The sequence below is a fragment of the Ceratotherium simum genome, chromosome 24 (genome assembly GCF_057802395.1).
Source record: "Ceratotherium simum simum isolate JZ-2026a chromosome 24, ASM5780239v1, whole genome shotgun sequence".
Classification (NCBI taxonomy): domain Eukaryota; kingdom Metazoa; phylum Chordata; class Mammalia; order Perissodactyla; family Rhinocerotidae; genus Ceratotherium; species Ceratotherium simum.
The window spans coordinates 13,085,774-13,108,432 of record NC_141923.1 but is presented as its reverse complement, the minus strand read 5'-3'; the positions used below and the strand labels follow the sequence as shown (position 1 = coordinate 13,108,432).

The 22,659-nt window shown below is 53.6% G+C and overlaps 1 protein-coding gene across 2 annotated transcripts in view; it reads left to right on the top strand.

The window, feature by feature from the left end:
• RIN3 (Ras and Rab interactor 3) overlaps window positions 1–22,659 on the top strand; it is a 125,491-nt gene that overhangs the window by 101,317 nt on the left and 1,515 nt on the right. For both annotated transcript variants that reach the window (XM_087448035.1, XM_087448034.1), the window contains exons 8-9: window positions 13,283–13,414; window positions 19,933–20,096. In XM_087448035.1, the coding sequence (XP_087304161.1) occupies window positions 13,283–13,414; window positions 19,933–20,096 (296 nt within the window). The remainder of the gene's footprint in view (window positions 1–13,282; window positions 13,415–19,932; window positions 20,097–22,659) is intronic.

The window sequence follows — 22,659 nt, the reverse complement described above, 5'->3', positions numbered from 1 at the left end:
ACACCCTGTTTCTCCCTGTTGTACACCCGGGGTTCCACATGGGATTTTGTGTGAAATAAACAGTTCTGCTGAATTTGGGGTTTTTTTTAGCCTCTCGTTTGGAAATAATTGCAGACTTCAAAAACTTCAAGAATAGAAATAGTACATGAACACAGGCACATCCACTCCCCTCAGCGGGTTGTTAATATCTTACCCCAGTTGCTTATCTGACAATATTCTCATCTCGCCCGCCGTCGTACTCCAGGCTGTCACTGGACCCAATAAGCTCCTTTTTAGTGTTTCCTCCTCCAGTTCGGGATCTAGTCAGGGGGCAGGGATTACGTTTAGTTGTGTGTTTTTACCTCCTTTAATCTGGAACATTCCTATAGCCTTTCTTTGTCTTTTATGACCCTGATATTTTTAAGGAATATGGGTTTTCCTCCCCACTCCCCACCTTTTTTCCTCTTTTTAAGAAGAGTTCCTCATTTTATGTTTTGTCAGATGCTTCCTCATGATTAGATTGAGGTTGTGCGTTTTCAGCCAGATCTTGACTGGCTCTTAAATTCTCTTCTGACTTGGACATTCGGCGCTCTGAGGCCCAGGCCCTCCACCCTCGGCATTCAACTCACACCTCCCCCCCGGCCAGACGCTTCCAGCGGCTCGCTACTCGAAGTGTGGTCCGCAGACCCGCAGCCCTGCTTGGAAGCCCTGGGAGCCCTTGGTGACCCCAGGGAGGGCAGAGCTCCAGCCTGGGTCCTGCCTGCCTCCAGCACTGACCCCTCCCTCCCCACTCCCACCCCCCCACCATCCCTGCCCCCCGACCCAGCCCCCTCGTCTCCAGGGAAGAAGCTCCAGCCACCTGCCTCTCATTGCTGCCAGTAGTAACTGGTGGTCCCCGCGTTCACCTGAGATGAGGATACATAGGGCCTGGCTGCTGGCGGGACCTGCTGGGACAGTGGGAAGATGGCTGAACGTAGAGACACGGGCCTGAGTTAACCAGCCGTCTTCTCCAGAGAGGTAGTTGCTATTTAGGAGCATGATCCAGACGAGCCAGGATTCAAACCTAGAATGTTCTCACTCCGGAGCCTGTGTTTTTATCACTGTACTGAGCAGCGAGCCTGGGAACAGACCCCAAGGTTCCTGAATCTCGATCAAGTGCGTCCTCCTGTGCAGCAAGCTTAGGGGCCCATGTCAGACAGAGGGGGCAGTTCACGGAGACAGGTGGCTTGGGATGAACTTGGCCCCCCATCCTGCAGCCAGGAGCAGACTGGCTCCTCGTGGACTGCATGAGGCTTGGGGAGAGCAGTTAGAACTTCTAGAATCATCTCTCCTATTACTTTGACAAACAGGTTATTCCCAACTCTTCGGTGTCTGAGACCAGGCATTCAGGGCTGGCCCTGCGCTTGGGGAGAAATAGGTTCGAGCCCAAAACTCCTCCTTAAGATGGGAGGGGGAGGAAGGAAGGAGCAAATGGGGGATTCTTTCTAAAAGAACAGAGAGAACTTCTAACGTAGATAAAGAGCAGACAACATCTGGAGGGGCAGTGCAGGCCAATAGGCTGCCTTTTCCTGTTCCTCCAACAGTCTGTGTAAACACCCCGATACTACGCTTCAGGAGATGGAACCTGGCTCCTGACCCTGGGGGACGGGGGGATGTGGGGGCTGAAGGGGTGGTCTCGGGGTCCCGGAGTCCCCCAGGCCCCTCGCCGTCCACCTCCCTGGCAGAGACCACACAGTCAGCTGGGAATCGGTGGCTGGTCCAGGTGGAGGCAGAGGCTGGGGGTTGGATGGGAGGAGGGAATTTGATGGAGACCCTGGGGGATAGGGAACGACAGGCCTGTGACATTGACTGGGGGTGGAGAGGACAGAGAGGGAGGTCAGGCTGTTGTTTTTTGAAAATCTATGTTAAAAAAAACTAAACTGATTTCTGATGACAAAACTCGCTAATGTTTATTGTTGAAAACATGTTTAGTATTTTGGTGGATTTCTTTCTGGTCTTTTTGAAATAGATATAAATAGGAAGGTAAATAGGTTATAAGGAAACACTTGCTGCTATAATAGATAAACCTTGTAGTCTCTAACTTAATAGAAGTTTATTTCTTTCTCATGTAAGTTCAATCGAACGGAAGAGGGTGAGGGCAGGGAGTGGGTTCTGCTCCACACAGCCATTCAGGGATCCAGGCTGAGGGAGGCTTTCTAAGTCCCCCTGGGCATCGACATCCAGGTGACAGAGAGAGAGAGGACATACGGGCCAGGCCTGGAAGTGAAGCACAGCCTTGCTTTTACACCCCACAATAGAAACGGGGTTCAGGCCCCCTAAGGTATCACATTCTGAGGACTGTAAGACACATTACCATCCTGTCTTGCGTAATAACCACGCTAACATTTCTCACATGCCAGGAACCCAGCAGGCACCATGGTAACCATTTTCCATCTCTCTTGTCATTGAATCCTCACAACCACCCTGCTATTGTTATCCCCATTATACGAGGAAACTGAGGCTCAGCGAGGCTGATCAGCACGCCCAGGGTCACACCTGAGTGTGTGAGTGGCAGAGCTGGGACTTGGATCCAAGTCCTATGCCAAACCGCTGCCTTCTCCCGCCTCTCCGGGGCATCCTGGGGTCAGACATGACCTCAGAGAAGCCAGGCTCACGTCACAGGTGGCCTCACGCCTTTTCCAGCCAGGCTGGGACTTTTGGCTTCGGGCCTCTGAGCCCACAGCCTGCACTGCTGACTGGCTTGCGGGCTGAGCTCTCCGAAGAGGAACCCGGGGAGCTAGAGTGCTTTCCTCAGGGACGTGTGCGCCTCAAAGCAGAACTGAGACTTCAGTGGCATCTGCAGAAAGCGCAAACAACCACACGAGGTAGGGTCTGGAGTGCAGTGGGAGGGGCCGGCGTCTCCTCTCGTGGCAGCCACGGGCTACAGGGGCCCGCGGACCCACCGCTGTTCCTCCTCCCCGGGCTCCAGCTGGGAGTTCAGACCAGACCAGCGGTTTTCACACTGGTTCCAGGGAGCTCTCTGGGGGCCACAGACATAGCTGGGGGCCGTCTACGGCAGGGGAGGCCAGCCGTGCTGTCCCCACAATGCGTCAACCAGAGAAGCCCGGTTCTGCATAAAATACCCCTTAACCAAAGGCTTCCACTGCAAAAGTAAATTTAAAACCTCTGTTCTAGATGCTCTCTACTTCCTGCCATCCTGTTTTTATCAAATAAATTCATTCATTCAACAGTTCAACAAACATTTATTGCTAATCATTTCCTGATGTTAACAGGAAAACCTAGTCCCTGTTTTTAGGATGTTCACCATCCAAGCAGAAAAGCAGAGCATTGAACAAGCAACAATTGTGCAGTGCGGCACAGGATATCCATTCATTCATTTAGCAAATATATTTATTAAACACTCACTACAGGCCAGACACTGTTGCGGTGTTGGATGTGAACAGTGAGCAGGATGGAATCCCTGTCCTCAGCAAGCTTACATTCAACTGGGGGAGACAGGCAATAAAGAAGGAAACAGAGGGGCCGGCCCGGTGGCACAAGCAGTTAAGTGCGCACGCTCTGCTGCGGCGGCCCGGGGTTCGCCAGTTCAGATCCCGGGTGCGCACCGACGCACCGCTTGGCAGGCCATGCTGTGGCGTGGCGGCGTCCCATATAAAGTGGAGAAAGATGGGCATGGATGTTAGCACAGGGCCGGTCTTCCTCAGCAAAAAAAAAAATGAGGATTGACAGATGTTAGCTCAGGGCTGATCTTCCTCACAGAAAAGAAAAAGGAAACAGAAACATACAACGTATCATCAGAGGCTGAAACATGCTACTAGGATGAATAAGACAGGCTAATAATCATATAAGAATAAGATGAATAAGGGGTCTGGGGAGTGTAGGAGTTTGCTGTTCTGAGCTGGGAGGTCAGGGGACGCCTCTCTGAGTTAACGTATAACATTTGTTTTTCCGTTCTGCAATGACAGGACCAGGGACACCCATTATTAGGGCATTGAACCTAGTTGGTGGGGAGTGCGGGTCTTGGCTTAAGCCTTCCTGGAGGAAGGAAGTGGCTTCAAGTGGGAATTTTGGTGGAGAGGGTAAGGCCCAAAGCAGATCGTAGTTGTGAGCCTCATGCTGCCCCAGGATTGTTGCATCAGCCACCCGCCTTCACTAAGAGCCCAGTCAACAAATTTGGAGGGGCAGTTATGATGAGACATAGACTCTTTCCTCTAGATCGGGGGTCTGCAAACTACAGCCTGCAGGCCAACTCCAGCCCACCACTTGATTTTGTAAATAAAGTTTTATTGAAACAGCCACATCCATTCATTTACAGTGTCTAGGGCTGCTGTTGTTACAACGACTGAGTTGAATAGTTGGGATAGAGACTGTGTGGCCAGTGGAACTAAAAACATTTACTAGCTGGCCCTTTACAGAAAAAATTTGCCAACTCTTTTCTTAGGAAATGCTTCCCAGAAGACAAAACCCTTTTTTTAATCCAGCCGCTCATTTAATGCTCACAACAGCCCTATGTAACAGACTGAATTTTATTACTATCCCCAGTTTTCAGATGAGAAAACTAAGGCTCAGAGTGAGTGGCCCAGGTCACTCAGCTAGTTAGGCGGCAGAGCTGGGGGCCTCCTAACCCAGTGTTCCTCACGGATCATGTGACCTAGGTGAGCAGGCTTCCGCTCATTTTTATCAGAGCTCTCCTCCAAAATCTCCCAGCCAATGAAACATGCCTAAGCCCTAGCTCTCTAAAATGTGATCAGATCCCCCAGTACCTACAGATGGAAAACAGATGTGACTCTGGCAAAAAAGAAAGCAGAACTCACCAGGAAATGCAGGCTGATGGACGTAATCTCCGATCCACGCAGGACAGATGTTCTGATCCCAGGAGAATTACTTTGCGTCTGTGCCCCAGCATCCCAGTGGCGCTGCCTGAACCGCCACTGTGCAGGGCTGAGCCCCGAGCCTTGGGCTCCAGGCTTCACAGGGAGGAGAATGCGGCCCTAGCTGTCCCTGGGATGTCGGCCGGGAGCCGGTGCATTTAAATGATGCTTAAAGCTTGTGTTTGTCCACAAGCAGCTGTCAGGTGAGAGAGCCTGTGTGGACCTTTCTTGTCCACATCAGGGAGGAGAGACACGGATTCTACTCACAGCTCCTCTACGGACCAGCTGTGGGGCTTGGAGCAAATTTCTCCCATCTCTGAGCCTCACTTTCCTCACAGTGAGGTTGGACTTGATGACACCAAGGCCACTGGTGTGCTAAATCAGCTCGTACTATCTCATGAGAGCTAATCGTGTGCATCTCTCCCCCACTCCATGTTCACATTGGTGGCTTGAAATCAGCCGTTGTGGAAATGTTTATGCCGTGGAAATTGGCAAACACTACAAATCAGAGTTTTTTCCCTTCAGAGAGCCGGTTGTTAAGCATTCCCAGCACACCACTGTCTAAGGCCATAGCAAATCCCAGGACCCTTGACCATGGCCCCAACCCTGGGTGGGACAGAGTGGTGCCTAGTGGGAACACATGTGGGGCTAGGTTTAGTCCACTGTCAGTGTCCCTCATCCCGAGCCCTGTGCTGGGGACTGGAAAGGCAGTGATGGGGCAGAGGCTCAGAGAGGTTAAGTGACTTGCCCAAGCTCACACAGCCTCCATCCCTGCCCTCAGAAAGCTCATAGTCTGAGGAAAAGGACAGGCTCTGAAATAGTCAAGGCATATGGGAGCTGGAGCAGCAAACTTCCAACTGTGCTTGAGGCTGTGGGAGAGGACAAGGAGAAGTTAGAAAGGAAAAAGTAGGGAGGGCGCTGCAGGCAGAGGGAACTGTGTGCAGCGGCACAGAGGAGTGAAAATGCCTGTGGAATTCAGCCCACGATTCAGCACGGTGGAATGTTGTGTGGGAGTGTGATGGAGGCAGAATGTTGCTCTGAATTGGAAAACAGAGTGTAGAGTAAACACCAGGAGCTTGGACAGTCCAGGAAGCCTTCGTGGAGGAGGTGGAACTTGAAGGAAGAGTGTTGAAGTAGCAGGAACATGGGATTGTGCATGAGAAAAAGCTAGATTCAAGTCCTGGTTCACCACACCACACCCTAGCTACGTGATCTTAGGCAAGTACCGTAACTTCTCTGGGACTCACTTTCTTCATCTGTTAAGTGGGCACAGTGAATCTAACAAGCTCACAGAGTTGTTTTAGAAATTCAGTGATAGGGCCGGCCCTGTGGCTTGGTGGTTAAGTGCGCGCGCTGCGATGCTGGAGGCCCGGGTTCTGATCCCGGGTGTGCATCGAGGCACCACTTCTCCGTCCATCCTGAGGCCGAGTCCCACATACAGCAACTAGAAGGATGTGCAGCTATGACATACAACTATCTACTGGGGCTTTGGGGGGAAAAAAATAAAATAAATAAAATCTTTAAAAAAAAAAAAAAAAAAAAAAGATGGGCCGGCCCTGTGGCTTGGTGGTTAAGTGCGCACGCTGCAATGCTGGTGGTCCGGGTTCGGATCCCAGGTGCGCATCAAGGCACCACTTCTCCGTCCATCCTGAGGCCGAGTCCCACGTACAGCAACTAGAAGGATGTGCAGCTATGGCATGCAGCTATCTACTGGGGCTTCGGGGGGAAAAAAATAAAATAAATAAAATCTTAAAAAAAAAAAAAAAAAAAAAAAAAAAAGAAATTCAGTGATACAATGTTTATAAAATATGTTTGCATTTTTAAAGAGTCACATAAATGTTGGTGCTGTGGGAGATGGAAGGCTCAGGCTATGGAAGGCAAGGGGAGGGCTTGCCAGAGAGGGCAGTGTGGCAGAAACCCAGGGGCAGGAATGCAGGTGACCTATTCTGAGGCCATGGACTAGATAGTGTGGCTGGAGGAGAGTAGGGTCAATTGTGTTGGGCAGGTGTCTATGGGCCTGATTGTGTAAGGCCTTGAACGTCAGGGTAAGAGATCTGGAGTTGACTCTAGGCAGTGGGGAGCCATGGATGGTTCTTGAGGAGAGACACAGCATGATCAGAGCTGTACTCTCAGGAGGTGAGTTAGTGGACAGAGGGGCTCACAGGACAGAGACCCTGCTGGGAGGGCAGGCTGAGGGAAGCAGGTCTGGGAAAGCAAAGGGTGAGTGCAGGAAGCGGTCAGGAGGGAGACTCACCTGGGCTCTGGCCTGACTGGCCATGGGGGACAGGGAGCCCGGAGGAAGAGAGGGGACGCCCAGGCCTTGCATCTCGGGACTGGGGGAAATGCGCTTCTTGACAGAAATGGGGAGGTCCCGGCAAGAGCTGGTTTCCAGGAAAAGAGGAAACATACTTGGGCTTGGCCTCTGCTGGGGGAGGGAGCCCTGGGGTCTCTCTAGAGGGCCATCTGAGTCGGCGCCAAGGCATGGGCTCTGAGGGCTTGCTGGAGTTCAGCATTCGTTCACCCATTCATTCATTCACCCAGCACCACTCCCTGCGCACCTTTGCTCTGCCCTGCCCTGTGTCCTGGGGAGACGGAGAGGAGGTGTTCACGGGTAATTGGAGGCATAGACGTGGGGTCGCAGGAGTCCCCTGCCATGGGGTGACTGAACACAGTGTGCTGGGAACCAAGGAGAGGGGCCCCAAGGCCCTTCCCGAGGGGTCGGCTAAGGTTCTCAAGAAGGCGTAGGGAGAAGAAAAGGTCGAAGAACTTTCCATCCCCACAGGGCACAAAGCCACAAGGAGGGCTTCCTTCCCCGTCTCTACGTCCTCAAACCCAGGGCCCGAGCCGGACCATCCTCCTGGCCGCAAGTCACTGACCCCAGCAGGGTGTCTCACCCTGGCACTACAGACATTTGGGGCTGAATAATTCTTTATTACGGAGGGCTGCCTGCGCTTTGTAGGATGTTCAGCAGCATCCCCGGCCTCGATGCCAGTAGCACCACCACCCTAGTTGTGACAACCAAAAAGGGATTCCAGACGTTGCCAGACGGCCCCTGAAGGGCGAAATCACCCTGGTCAAGAACCCCCGCTCGAAAGCAAATGAACTTGCCTGATTGTGTTCCTCGGTGAGTTATTGACACAATACCAAGAAAAAAATGACGTTCGTGGAGGCAGCGTACACACCCCCTCAGCTCTAAACCAAGACATGAGCTATAGGTGAATTCCAAAAGGTGCAGGACTGGGTTTCACATCCATGTGGCCAGACACGCCTTGTTCCCTAACTCGTAAATCAAGAAAAGACTCTCCTGTATGCAGGAGTCTAATAATTAAATTCTCAACATGAAAACCATCTCCAAGCACAAAATAATCTTTCCCTTGGAACCCCTTAGACGTGTCTCAGGCTCATAAAGGCTTATGGGAGGGCTTTATCCAAAACTGACTAATTCTGTGCAGGGAGGGCACAGGAACCTTGAAACAGATAATCAGCGCCTCAGAACACAGAGCTGCACTAAGAGGAAGGGATGCGCCCTTTAAATAACTGAGAGTTAGAGAGAATTCAGTATTGAATCTTTATTTGTTTATTTATTTATTTATTTTCCCCCCAAAGCCCCAGTAGATAGTTGTATGTCATAGCTGCACATCCTTCTAGTTGCTGTACGTGGGACATGGCCTCAGCATGGCCGGAGAAGCGGTGCGTCGGTGCGCGCCCGGGATCCGAACCCTGGCCGCCAGCAGCGGAGCGCGGGCACTTAACCGCTAAGCCACGGGGCCGGCCCGGGATGCACCCTTTAGTGGGCGTTTCCATGGGAGTGGTGTAGGAGCACTCCATGTCAATCATGTCATGGAATTCTCACCAAAACCTCATAGGACATCATGCTACCTGTGTCAGTTCACACATGACTAGAAGTGCAGGCTCAGAGAGGTAACGCAATGAGCCCAAGGTCACACAGCTGGTAAGCAGTACGCTGGGACTCACTCTGGGTCTGATTCTGCTTTTCAGTGTGTGTTACCAACCCCTTCAGCCTACTCATTTTACAGGTGGAAAAACTGAGGCCACTTGAGAAAGCAAAACATAGCTGTCGAGAATAGCTCACCTTTCTTTCCATAGCACTTCATGGGTTCCAAATCATTTCGTATTCTTCTTCTTATTTTATTCTCTTGAAACCCTGAGAGGCCTGGTGTTGCTGGCCCCATTTTGCAGATGTAGAAACTGAGTGTGGCCAGACAGGTGGGCCACAGGGCACACGCTTCTCTAGAAAACCAAACCAGGATGAGTGGAAATGTGGAGACACGCATGTCCACCCAGAGCCCACGGGGGCAATGCTCAAGTGCACTTCCTGGGGTGTAACACAGCACCTGTGAAAGCCCGGCCCCTCCAGGAGTGGGCCGTGGGAACAGAATGCCTCCGGGGGGCTGCTAAATTCAACACGGAGCTCCCACCTTTTTTCAAATCTCTTCCATGCCCTTTCTTTTATTTGCATCTTCCTGGGCCCCACTGGAATCCAGAAAAATCAGATCTGAGTGACGGGGTGCAGGAGGAGGGTTTTAGTGAGTGAATGAATGAATGAATGAGTATGTGCCATGGCCCAGCTGTCCTGACCACTAACTGGGAGCACTTTCCCCTGGGGTTTGCAGCTCACCTTCTGTAGGAGTTAGGATATAGCTTAGACTGCTGTTAATACACACCGCCCACCGATTTCAACAAAACTGAATTGATTTCACTCTTATGATCCAGTGCAGGCTGGCGTCTGCGAGGCTCTCAGAGGCCCAGGCTCCTTCCCTCTTCTTGCTCCACCATCCCCGGGGTTTTCTCCAGCCACGTGACCATCTCCTTTAAGGGCATGACCTGGAAGCTGAATACATCACTTCCCCCTCAAATCCCTTTAGCCAGAACTTAGGTATATGGCGGCACCAAGCTGCAAGGGAAGCTGGGAAACGCAGCCTTTATTTTGGGTGGCCACATCCCAGCTGAAAGTCAGTTCCATTACGATGAAAATAAAGAGAGACTGGGTCATGGGGGAGGAGGAGGAACAGCTGGTAGTCTCGGGCTCTCATTCCAGGTGAGAATGAGGCTAAGCAGCCAAAGAACACAAGGCCCTCTGTGGAGGGTGGCCCGTGACCCTGGAATCCCAGTCCCCAGCATGGCCATTGGCCTTGGACTGGGAGGGCCCTGAGGGCAGGGACCAGCTCTGACTCACTTCCTTGGTCTCCCTGTGTGCGCAGCCCCACACCACTGCCCACTCCTCATAGCTGCCATTTGCCAAGTCCTTGTTCTGTGCCAGTGGTGGCTCTGAGCACCGCCTGCAGAGCCAGATGTGGGCGAGGTGATGAGGTGCTCGCCTTAGATGCAGAATGTAAGAGGGTGCCAGAAACTCAGGAATCAAGATAAATTTTATATATTTATGTATATATAAAAATATATTTATGTATCTATGTTATATTGTTATATATGTGTTATACACATATATTTTTTAAACAATTCAGTGGTTTTTAGTATGTTTGCCAAATTGTGTGACCAATGCTGCTTTAATTCCAGAATAGTTTTATCACCCCAAAAAGAAACTCTGTACCCATTAGCAATCACTCCCCATTCTCTCCTCCCCCCAGTGCCTGGCAACCACTAGTCCACTTTCTGTCTCTGTGGATTTGCTTACTCTGGATATTTCACATAAATGGAATCCTACAGTATGTACGACATGTGGTCTTGTGACTGGCTTCTTTATTCAGCATCGTGTTTTCCAGCTTCATCGATGTCATAGCACCTGTCAGTAGTTTGTTCCTCTTTATTACCAATTTGTTTTGTTTTGTTTTGTTTTGTTTTGTGAGGAAGATCAGCCCTGAGCTAACATCCATGCTAATCCTCCTCTTTTTGCTGAGGAAGACCGGCTGTGAGCTAACATCTATTGCCAATCCTCCCCCTTTTCTTTCTCCCCAAAGCCCCAGTAGATAGTTGTATGTCGTAGTTGCACATCCTTCTAGTTGCTGTATGTGGGACGCAGCCTCAGCATGGCGGGAGAAGCGGTGCGTCAGGTGCGCGCCCAGGATCCGAACCCCGGGCCGCCAGTAGCGGAGCGCGCGCACTTAACCGCTAAGCCATGGGGCCGGCCCTTTATTACCAATTTGTGTTCCCCTGTATGGATAGACCACATTTTGCCTCCGTTCACCAGATGATGGACATTCGTGCTGTTTCCACCTTTCGACTATTATGGATAATGCTGCTGTGAACGTTTGTGTACAAGTCTGTGTGTGAACATGTTTTCATTTCTCTTGGGTATGTAACTAGGAGTGGAAAAGCTGGGTCAAATAGTAAGATAAGTAATATTTTAACGCAATTTTTTTTTTTTGTCTGAGGAAGATTCATCCTGAGTTAACATCTGCTGCCAATCTCCCCCCCCTTTTTTTTTTTCTTGAGGAAGATTGGCCCTGAGCTAACATCTGTGGCGTTCTTCCTCTATTTTGTATGTGGGACGTCGCCACAGGGCTGAGGAGTGGTGTAGGTCCACGCCCAGGATCCGAACCCACAAACCCCAGGCCGCTGAAGTGGAGCACACGGAACTTGCACCACTTGGCCACGGGGCCAGCCCCTTTAATGCAATATTTTAAAAAGTAAAAATTAGTGCAAAAAAAAAATCTATGATGAACGAAATATCAACATTTTAAGTAAGGATGGCTGTTGTCTGTTTTATGACGCTGCGTTATTGTGCAACAGGAACAGTCATTTCCCATCCGTCGGGGGCTCCTGGCCCACAGGAGTCAGTGAGGTGACAGTGGCCTGCAGACAGACTGGCAATAGAGGGTTTGAGATGCAGTCATGTTTTTTTATTGTGGAGTATTCATTAACTTTTCCGCTTGGTTCAAAATATGAGGGGATATTTTGATGGATCTCTAGAGAAGCACATATCTTTCCTTTGGCCTCAGGCCCCAGTATGGCTCAGCATGGCGCTGACCACCCCCGTCATTTCATTTAATCCTCAAAGCCCCCTGGACCCTCCTTCTCCACTCTCTCTTCCAAGGTTAGAGGAGGGAAGGTATCCACCAGGGTCCACAGCTAGAGAATGGGAGACGGGATTTGGACCCAGGGCTGAGGCCAGAAGCCCAGCTCTTCACCACTGTACCTCTCATAACTTCAGAATGTGTGCGCCCAGGGGAGAGTCACTGAAACTCTCTGAACCTCAGTCTCTTCTTCAGTAAGGTGGGCAAAGCCAAATTTGTGGCATAAAAGAGCAGTTGTGTGGGTTCTTGCTTATTTGTGTGTTTATTTTTCCTATGGCATAAATTCACCTTGTAATTTATATTTGTCCTGATGTTTACCTTTTATATAGATGTTACTGTTTTATTATGTGTATTTCCGGATGGTCAGCTAAATCCTTGTATAACACGTCAAACAGAAATACGCTTTTTGAAAGAACTGTAAATTGCTTGGCATGTATGTGGGCTGCTGGTTAATCTCACCCAAGACACAAAGCACAGCATCCTTCTGGAACCACGCCCAGGCCTGGTAACCTCCAGCTGAGTCTGGAGACCTTTGTCTGAGCTCTGGCCTCCCTGGCGGTAAGGGGAGGTGAGAAAGTGGGCTGGGGACCCAGCACGGCCGTTCCCCGCTGTGCAAAGCTGCTCACTCAGGCTTTCATTTCCCCTGTGCCCTCGCAGAGACATGCCAAGATGCCAACCGAGGGACTCCAGGAGGATTCTGCCCCTGGTGGAATTCTTGCCCTCCAGGTCCAGGCTTTGAATTTGTGTTGCCAAACGGTCAGTCTTCAGACCAAACCGGGAAGGCATCGTTCAGGCCACCTTCCCGCCTCCTCTCTTCCCCAAGGCGTCAACGACTGCCAGAGGTGCTGAGCCCTGTGAACATCTCCCACAAAAGCAGTAGTGATGAATCATTCCTTTCAGAAGTATTTACGTTTTACAGGAAAGCCTCAGGACAGGGCCTGCTTAACCCAAAGAACGTAGGTTGAATGTTGGAACCTTAGACCCCGACGCATCTATCGAGGGAGGGCTTCCGTTTCGCTGGTGGAGAGGGAGATGTGTGGTTAGAAGGGCAGGGAACCTTCCCAGAAGACATCAACGTCAGGCAGACGGCTCCTTCTGGGTGGGTCCATGAATAAGTGTGATGTGAACTTGACTGACAAACATGCAGTAGGGGTGCTGGCGGGGAGAGCTGGGAAAGGGGAAGGCGCTGGGTCTTGCCCATCCCAGCAGAGGGCACCTTTCTCAGTTCCTTCTTCCTAAATCCAGACTGCGTCTCAGGCGTCCCCAAGAAGGCTGATCCCAGCGTCGCCCTGTCCTCAGAGTCATGAGAAAGCAGGAAGGTTCCTCTTCCGGGGGGGACCACCCCCCGCACAGCAAACCAGTGTCCCCTTCCCCTGGGCAGGGGGCTGCTCACAAGGAGAGCCTCGCACTCAGCACCTTCTGCCTCCTTCCTCCTCGCAGGGAAGCCCTACGGGGCAGACGACTTCCTGCCCGTGCTCATGTACGTGCTGGCTCGCAGCAACCTCACGGAGATGCTCCTCGACGTGGAGTACATGATGGAGCTCATGGACCCCGCCCTGCAGCTGGGGGAGGGTGAGTCACCACCCCAGGCCCATCTCCAGACCACCGGGACACATCGCACACCCCAACCCAGCCACGCCAGGGGCACTCTGGGCAGCCCAATAAGAACCTCCTGGATGCCAGACTCCACTGAGCCCTGGGGCCATGACACAGGGCACGACACAGGCTCTGTCCTGGGGGAGCTCAGAGACTAGCAGGGGAGTGGGGCCAGTAAAGAGACCATGTCACCGCTGCTTGACAAATGCTCGAATGGTGGGAAGCCCAGAGGGTATAGGAGCAGGCTGTGCACTCAGGGAAGGCTTCCTGGAGGAGGTGATGCCTGAGCTGAGCATTGAAGGATAAATAGGAGCCAGTCAGATAAACAAAGGGGAAAGGCATTCTTTGCAGAGGGAACAGCAGTTGCTGAGGCTGAAGTGGTGGGCAGTGACTGTGGGAAGGCGTCTGAGCAGGGAATGATGATCAGTTCTTAGACAGAGGAGGCCATGGGGACTCTCAGCCCCATGCTCCTCCAGCCCTGGGCCAGGTCCTCTGTCAGTGGGAGGAGGCTGATGCTGTGAGCGAGGGGCCCTGCACTCCCCAATCGATGACAGCAGGGGTGTGGTTTACTCCACCCCTCCCTCAGTTTCCCTTCCCCTTTCCTCCTTCCCACCACTTCCTCCCACCCACCTAGCCTCAGCCACGCCTCCACCAGGATCCCTGAGGTGCAGCACAGATAGCGGCTCTGAGGGAGCCCCGAGTTGTCCTCTGAGACATCAGCTTTGAAGGATGGAGTGACTCTCAGGCCCCGAATGTCCCCTTTGGGCATTGTGGTTTTTGAGACAGCCAACCCTCTTTGCATCTGTTTGCATTTTTCACATGTATCAGTCCCTGGGGTGACAGTTTGACGTGGCTGGTTCTGTGAGCTCTTGAAAGCTCAGGGGAGCATGTAAAACCATGAAGTTTGCTGTCACATATAACTTTGTCTTGTGCCCTGGGACCTCTGGAGCTATTTTTTCTCTTTCATTAAAATTTTCCTGCAGTTGGAACAACCTGTCTTCCAGAAGGAGACAGTAGAAGCCAGGCTTTCTTCGGCAGTGATTATCTGCTGCCTGGTGCATCCATCCATCCATCCACCCACCCATCCATCCATCTATCCACTCACCCACCCGTCTATCCATCCACCCACACACCTATCCATCCATCCATCCATCTATCCACTCACGCACCCACCCATCCACCCATCCGTCTATCCACTCACCCACCCGTCTGTCCATCCACCCACACACCTGTCCATCCATCCATCCATCTATCCACTCACCCACCCACCCATCCATCCCCGTCTATCCATCCACCCACACACCTATCCATCCATCCATCCATCTATCCACTCACCCACCCACCCATCCACCCATCCGTCTATCCACTCACCCACCCGTCTGTCCATCCACCCACACACCTGTCCATCCATCCATCCATCCATCCACTCACCCACCCACCCATCCATCCCCCGTCTATCCATCCACCCACACACCTATCCATCCATCCATCCATCTATCCACCCATCTACCCACCTACCTATTCATTCTTCTACCCTCCAACCCCCCCATCTATCTATCTACCCACATACCTACCCACCCAGCCATCCCTCCACTTGCCCATTCATCTGTCCATCCTGCAGCTCCTCCGTGAGCCCCTACTGTGTGCCAGGCCTGTGCCAGGCACTTGGGCTGCAGTGCAGGGCAAGACCGGTGAGGTTGATAGTCTCATGAGAATGAATGACTGCCTCGTTCTGCACCCCACACTTTGGAGCCTCCACCTCAGGCCTCAGGGGCCCTCCTCCTTGGCTTCCACCACCCTGGGCATGCACATGGAAGCTGGCACTGTGAGCAGAAGTGGCCTCCTGGCCTAAACCCTGAGCACCCCATTTCCTAGGACCAGCCTCTGAGAAGTACAGCAGCCCACCCAGTGCTCTCAGCAGGAACATTAGCTGTTGTCTGTGGCTGCCATATATGTAACCCCTAACGGTTAAAACTTTTACATGTCAAAAATTACCATAAATAGAATAAGATACTAACAATAAGCCAGGGAAAAGTGTTCTCACAAATCAGCACACCAAGAATCGATAGCCTTAATATGTAAAAGGCTCTTACCGTTCAACAAGAAACACTAAGACTCAACAGGTACGTGGGCAAAGACCATGTACTCATTCATTCAACAGCTACTCACTGCGCTTCTGCTTTGTGCCAGGTGACAGCAGGTCCCTTTTCTCATGCAGGCTCATTCCAGGGGAGGGAGGAGGGCGTCAGACCCTAAACAGTTTAAACAGACAAGCAAACAAGATGATTGCACGTCTGATCACATCTGGTGGATGTTGAGAAAAGACAGAGAAGGCCAGTGGGATAAAGCGATGGGGCAGGACGGAGCTCAGACAACCAAGGGAGGCCCTGAGCTCGGAACGCCTTCCCTTTAGTTTTTTTCTGTCTTCCAAATTTTCCACGGTGGGCGTGTGCTGCTGATCTGCCTGGGAAGAAATCATTTACACATCCTGTTAAAGGACTGGCCCCGACCCCACCGGTTGTTGTGGGGTCTTAGAGACAATGTCCGTGAAAGCCCTTGAGGGGCGGAAGGATGGAGCGAGACTGTGGGGCTCTGTGGACGGTGTGAGCGCTGGCTCGCTCTCTGGCAGTGGTCAGTCGCCCCCTGGCTGCTGTGATTCCTACTGCATCCTCAGCCTGAATCCTGGCAGCCAATCAGAGCTCCAGGCCAGGAACAGCAGCCGAGCAGGCACAGAGAAGGGACACCCTTGGCCCAACTACCCCCTCCTTATGGACCTACACCCCCCACCCCAATCCTGCCATGGCCTCCCGGGATCCTTTCTGTTCCCAAAGCCTACACGGGGCTTGGGTGGGAGGGGTGAGGTCCTTCAGGCAGGAGAGCTGGTCTATTCTAGGCTATATTAAGTATTTTTTTTCTTTTTTTTGTGAGGAAGATCAGCGCTGAGCTAACATCTAATGCCAATCCTACTCTTTTTTTGCTGAGGAAGACTGGCCCTGGGCTAACATCTGTGCCCATCTTCCTCTACTTTATATGGGACGCCGCCACAGCATGGCCTGACAAGCAGTGCATCCGTGCCTGCCCAGGATCCGAACCGGCAAACCCCGGGCCGCCGCAGCAGAGCGCGCACACTTAACCACTTGCGCCACTGGGCCGGCCCCGACATTAAGTATTTTTGAGACAAGCCAAAGTACAAACACACATATGAAGGTCTTGAACAGGTCACAGTTTCTGATCCAAGGCTGCCTGAATCCCCTGTAGCCTGCCGTTTTTGTTTTTGTTTGTTTGTTTTTTAGCCTGCCCTTCTTCAGACTTAAGTAGCCAGAGCCCCCTACCCCACCTCTGCCCCCATGGGGAGATTTCTAAGGAATCCATGGGGTTTTCGGGAAGTAAAAATGCGGGCAGGGCAGAGCCTCACCATGCTGCCACACACCGCCCCGCCCGCAGCCCCGTCCCCCCACAGCAGCGCCAGACCCAGCCCATGGCAGCTCCGAGGACCAGAGGACAAGCTTCACGCCATGCTGCCCACCGATAGGTGGGGTGGTTGGCATGGATGCCTCCCTGCACCTCTCTCTGTCCCCACTCCAGTAGCCAGGTGGGAGGGCACAGCACTCAGGACTGGCCCGGCCTCACAGGTGTCGGCCTGAGATGACTTGGGGGGTCTCCGCCCTTCAAGTCTGCCAGCCTACAGACCCTACCTAGAAGTATCTGGGGCTAAGGGCAGAGGAACAGAGACGAGGGGGCCGTGTCCTGGCTTCGCCCTCCTGTCCTCACTGGGTGGTGGCACGGGGTGCTCCATCGCCCCTGAGGGACAGGTAAAAGAGGGGCCTGCCTGAAGGGGGAGGGGAAGCAGAGCCCCTGCTGGCAGGTCCCTGTCCGCGGTGCTCTGCAGAGCTCAGAGATGCCTGGGCCAGGGGCGGGCCCTCGGGGAGCCTCCACTCAGGGCTTCAGTTGCTCCATCCCAAGAGGAGAACTCCCGCAGGGGGAAGTAAACAGAGCGGGTTGGAGGCTGCGTTTCGGTCCCCACTCTGCCTCTGATTGGCTGGAGACCTTGGGCAAGTCACTTAACCTCTCTGGCTCGGGAAACTGGAGGTGTTGGGCTAGATTTGGGGTTTTCAAACTGTGTGAGTGCTCTAGCGTTCTGCAGAGATGGGTGGGGGGGCAGGATGAGGCATGGCTGGGCTCTGCCTGCTCACGGTTCCCAGTTCATTTGAACAAAGCCTGCCAGCCGGATTCCAGACCCCGTGCACTGTGGGACCTTCGTGTTCGTTCAGCTCCTTCCACGTGCTGTCATTTGGCACAGGACCAGTGACAGGTCCCGCAGGCCTGTCGGGTGTGAGAGATCAGGGACTACCCGTAAGGAGCAGAGGGGGCCTGAACACCGGGCTGACGGGGCCCCCTTCGAGCCTCTCTCCGCAGTTTCCACCACTCTGGGCAATTACGGGGCAGGCGTGACACCCAGGCAGCTGCTGGGCACCTGGCTGGAGCCAGCTCAACATCCAAACCTCTCTCAGAAGCGCCCTCATAGACTCCTCTGCCCACGTCCCCTCTCCACGCTGGCTTGCAGCTGGCCATGCCAGGCTAGTATCTTAATAGGGGCGGTGAGTGTTTCCCATCAACGGACAACACACTCTCCCCAAAGAGAACTAGCTCCAAAACTCAGTGGGAGGGGGCGCCTGCCACCTAGTGGTCCTGGCAGGCACTGCATGGCCCCAAATCAAAGGGAAGTCGGCTAGGAGATCCACGTGGCTGTGAAAAAGCAGGGCTTGAGCCGACAGGAGGGCCCTGGCAGGGCTTGGAGTTGCTCCCCCTTCACCGGAAAAGGTGAGAAGCCTCCAGAGCACCTCCCTTAGGTCACCTAACCACCCTGTGTGACTCACGCGTTCCTAAGCACGTTAATTTTCACAACATTATGGGACTTGGAGATGAGGACACCGAGGCATAGAGAGGATAGTAACTCACCCGAGATCACAGGGCTGGCTGCTGACGGGCAAAGACCTAGACCCTGCCCTCCGACTCCAGTACTGAAGGATCTCAATCAGCGTTCCTCCACGACTAGCGAGAGAGACCCGATCACAGGTGGGAACAGGACCATGGAGGAATGCCCACTAGAGGACAGGACGCTCGGGCACAAGGCTGGAGGCGCCAGGGGAGGCTTCGTGGCACTCACGGGCTTGAGCTCGGCTGGAAAAGGAAACACATGAGTGGTTTACTGGCTCTTCTCCAATAAGGAACACCAACCAAGTTCCGTGTTGGCCTTGACATACCTGTTGCAAAAAAAATGTCTCTTTTCTACACTGCTATGAAAGGCACAGGGATCCTGTGGCCATAAAGCCCTTTATCTTACCCTCTACCCACCCCTGCCAGGGTGTGAACTTTCCCCATATTGGTTGTGGAATTTGTGGGAAGATGTAGGCAGCTTCATCAAAGGTAGCAGTTAGAAATGCTTTGGGCTGCAACAATATAACTAATAACTGTTTAAATCAGTGAGGGGCTAGTTTGTCTCTTGCATCAAGAAGTCCTGGGGTAAGCAACTGATAATGACAGCAGCTTTTAGCCCTGCCATCAGGAAATCCTGGACCCAGCTCTTTCCATTGTTCTTTAGGATGTGAGCCTTTGTCCTTATGCCTGTCACCGCTGATCACAAAACAGCTGCTGTGTCTCCAGGCTCACCTCTGTGTTCCAGGCATGAGGAAGGGGGATGGGCAAAAACCTGAAGGGATGTATCAGCTGAGTCTGTCCCTGTCAAAAGACTTTCCTGGAGGCCCCACCCAGGGACTTCCACTTACATCTAAGTAGCCAGAACACAGTCTTCTGCCCTCTACCCCAAGTTGCAAGGGAGTCTGGGAAGTGAGCATTTTCAGTTGAGTGTTACTTCCCCCTAAAAAAGTAGAGTTCAGTTATTTAGGAAGAAAGAGAAGATGAGATTTGGGTGGGCCGCTGGGAGAATCGGCCTCATGTCAAAAATCATTGTGGGGCCTGCCGGTGGCGCACGCGGTTAAGTGTGTGCTCCCCCTGCAGCGGCCCGGGGTTCGCTGGGTCGGATCCCAACGCGCACCGACACACTGCTTGTTAAGCCATGCTGTGGTGGCATCCCATATAAAGTGGAGGAAGATGGGCACGCATGTTAGCCCAGGGCCAGTCTTCCTCAGCAAAAAAGAGGAGGATTGGCAGATGTTAGCTCAGGGCTGATCTCCTCACAAAAAAATAAAATAAATAAAACATCATTTTAAAAATAAGCAAGAGTTCCGTCCCAAAGGGGAGCCAATGACAAGCTCTGAGCAGGGCCTGACAGCCCGCGGCTGGACTAGGAAGGTTGGGAGTGTGCGGGGTGGGCGTGGGGCTGAACCCCGCAGGTGACCAGCGGCAGGTGTGGCCCCGGGCAGCGCGGTGGGCGGAGCTTGGAGCTGTGGGCGGGGCGAGCGGGGGCCAGCGCCCTCCCTTTGGGGGCTGGCCGAGGCGGTCCTAGCTCAGCGTCCACACCCTTGTCCCCGCAGGCTCCTACTATCTGACCACCACCTACGGGGCCCTGGAGCACATCAGGAACTACGACAAGATCACGGTGACCCGGCAGCTGAGCGTGGAGGTGCAGGACTCCATCCACCGCTGGCAGCGCCGGCGCACGCTCAACAAGGCCCGGGCCTCCCGCTCCTCGGTGCAGGTGACGCCTGGGAAGCAGGGTGGGGGTGGCAGGGGACCACGCCCCAGACTCCATCCCCACTGCCCGCCAGCTCAGGAGCCGGACACCTACTGGCTGCTCCCTGCCCCCAGGGGAGCCGTGAGGCGTCTGCGGGGGCGGCAGAGACGCCAGCTCCTGCCTGCCAGGGTGTGCCCAGCCCTGTGCCCGCCTCCAGGGAGAGAGCCTAGAAAAGTATCAGCAGGCATCCGTGTTCTATGGGCAGACAAGACGGAGAAATGAGACTTGCATCCATCTTGCCTTACCACCTCCTTTCTCCTAGTGCCCTCCTAGGGCTGGAGATGTGGACGTGGGTCGTGCCAGTCCGTACTTTTGGGAGAGCCCACGAGCTGATCCACAGCCTTTCCCCTTGGTCGCTGGACAAATGCAGCAGTCCGAGGTCCCCCTGCCCCTAGACTGCCCCCTCCTTTCCCGCCCCCCATCCCTCCCCACCTCTCTCTATACAAACAGTATTCAAGCCATCGATGGCTAGACTGCTGCCTCCTCCTTCACTCCTGTCATCCCCACACCCCCAGGCTGCGTCAAATCAAGCTACCCCCAATTGTCCCTGCTGAGTTCAATTCCCTCGCGCTCAGCCTCTGCCCATGCTGGTCCGTCTCCCCTTCACCGGCTGCCACGGCCCATCTTCACGTTCTTCCCTGACCCCCCACCTGTCTCCCATTCCCTATGGCCTGGCTTAGATGCCCTCCTCTGTGCTTCCTGCTGCTACTTCCCCCATTACAGCATGTATCACACCATATGGTAATCATCTACGTATGAAGCTGTCACCATGGGAGGGCAGGACCCCTGGCTCACATGTCTCAGGGGCCCCAAGCCCAGGGCCTGGGACACAGTGGGACTGGAGTGTGTGCAGAATGGAGGGAGCTAGGACAGTGAGCCAGGCAGCAATCCAGATCTGTAAATAGGTATGCAGACTCACTCCCCTGGCATCCAGAGCACACTGGACCTGAACTCCACTCCTGGCTTTCAAGATGGTCCCTCTGTAACAGGCAGAGCCCAGGTCTGAGATGCAAGAGGCTCAAGGTCTGGCCCAGCTCTTTACCAGCTTGCTGTGTGACCCTGAGCAGTCCCTGCCCCTCTCTGGGACTCAGTTCTCCTATCAGCACAGGTGGACTGTGGACCAGATGAGCTGTGCCTCCCCAGTACTTGTTCTAGACTGCCAAGCTGATGTCCCCCCTCCTCTAATCAATGGTGTCTTGATACTGTTTAGTAACTGGCTCTCTGGGGAGGAAAAAAAAGCTCTGATTTTAGCTTCTGTCAATTTCCATGGTGGAAATACTCCCACTACCGCCAATTTCAAGCTACTAACTTGGCATCACTGAACTTGGAATTGGGAAGAGATGTACGCAATTGGCTTTCTGAAGCTGGTATGAGCCAGCATACATTGATACAAACCAGCTCCAGCACACCACCGCTCCCCAGCCCCTCCTGGGACCCCTGTCCCCCCACCAGCTCTGGGACTATGGGCACTCTTGGTCCAAGCCTGACCCAGGCATTCCTTACTTCTCGCTTCCACTGTGGGTTCCCACTGCTGAGCCAGGCAGAGCATCAGTGCCTCCCACTGGGGAGGTGAAGCTTAGGAGAGAGGCCTGGGACGGGGGACAAGGAGCCCCTCAGTGCTATTTCTGGGGTGTGAGGAGGGCACGACCTTCTGCCCCCTCCCAGTGCCTCCTCTCCCCCCATGCCCTAAATCCCTTCCCTGGGGGTGAGAGCCCAGAGCCTGACAGTTGTCAGGTGGTGAAAAGGGCCCTTGGGAGGCCTCCTGGGGAACAAGGAGAGCACAGGCAGCCACTGAGACCCAAGGGAGTGGGCTGGGCTTGCCCTCCTGGAAGAGGGGGTGATCCCGGTGAAGCTCTTGATGCAGAGCCTGGCGCCTCATATGCACCCGCCACTCTGTAGCAATAATCACCACCACCACCACCACCACCACCATCACCACCATCATCACCATCATCACCATCATCGTGAGGCAGCTGTGCTGTTACCGTCCGTCCACAAGGGGGCAGCCGGGCACACACCACTTCTACCTGCCCTCGGGGTGCTTGGGGAAGGGGGACTCTTCCCGGCTCTGAGCTCTATGTGTCCTCACAGCCCTGGTGTAAGGACTGCTGTTATCCCCAGTTTACAGCTGAGGAGATGGAGGCTCAGAGAGGTCAAGGTCACACAGCGAGTGGGAACTGATGCAAAGCCAGGCAGGGGCTGGAGGGCCTGTCCTTCCACCAAATGGTCCTCCCTCCGGGGCTGGGGGAAGAAGTGTGTGCCAGTCGCGTGTGTGCAAATGCTCCCGTCCCCAGCCCGCAGGCATTGCTTCTCCCTTGCCCACCTGGCTCATGCGGTGCCCCTCTCCACCTGTCCTAAAGCCGCCATCTTTCAGACCCAGCTCTCCTCCCCCTTCCACCAAGCCCTGCCCCCAGCCCTCCTGCCGCCCTCTCCTTCTTGTAACCCCCTCCCCCCAGGCTCTTCCTTAGCAGCCCCAGCTGAACCGGGGGATGCTGGGGCTGGGGTCTGCACCTCCGATTTTATTTAT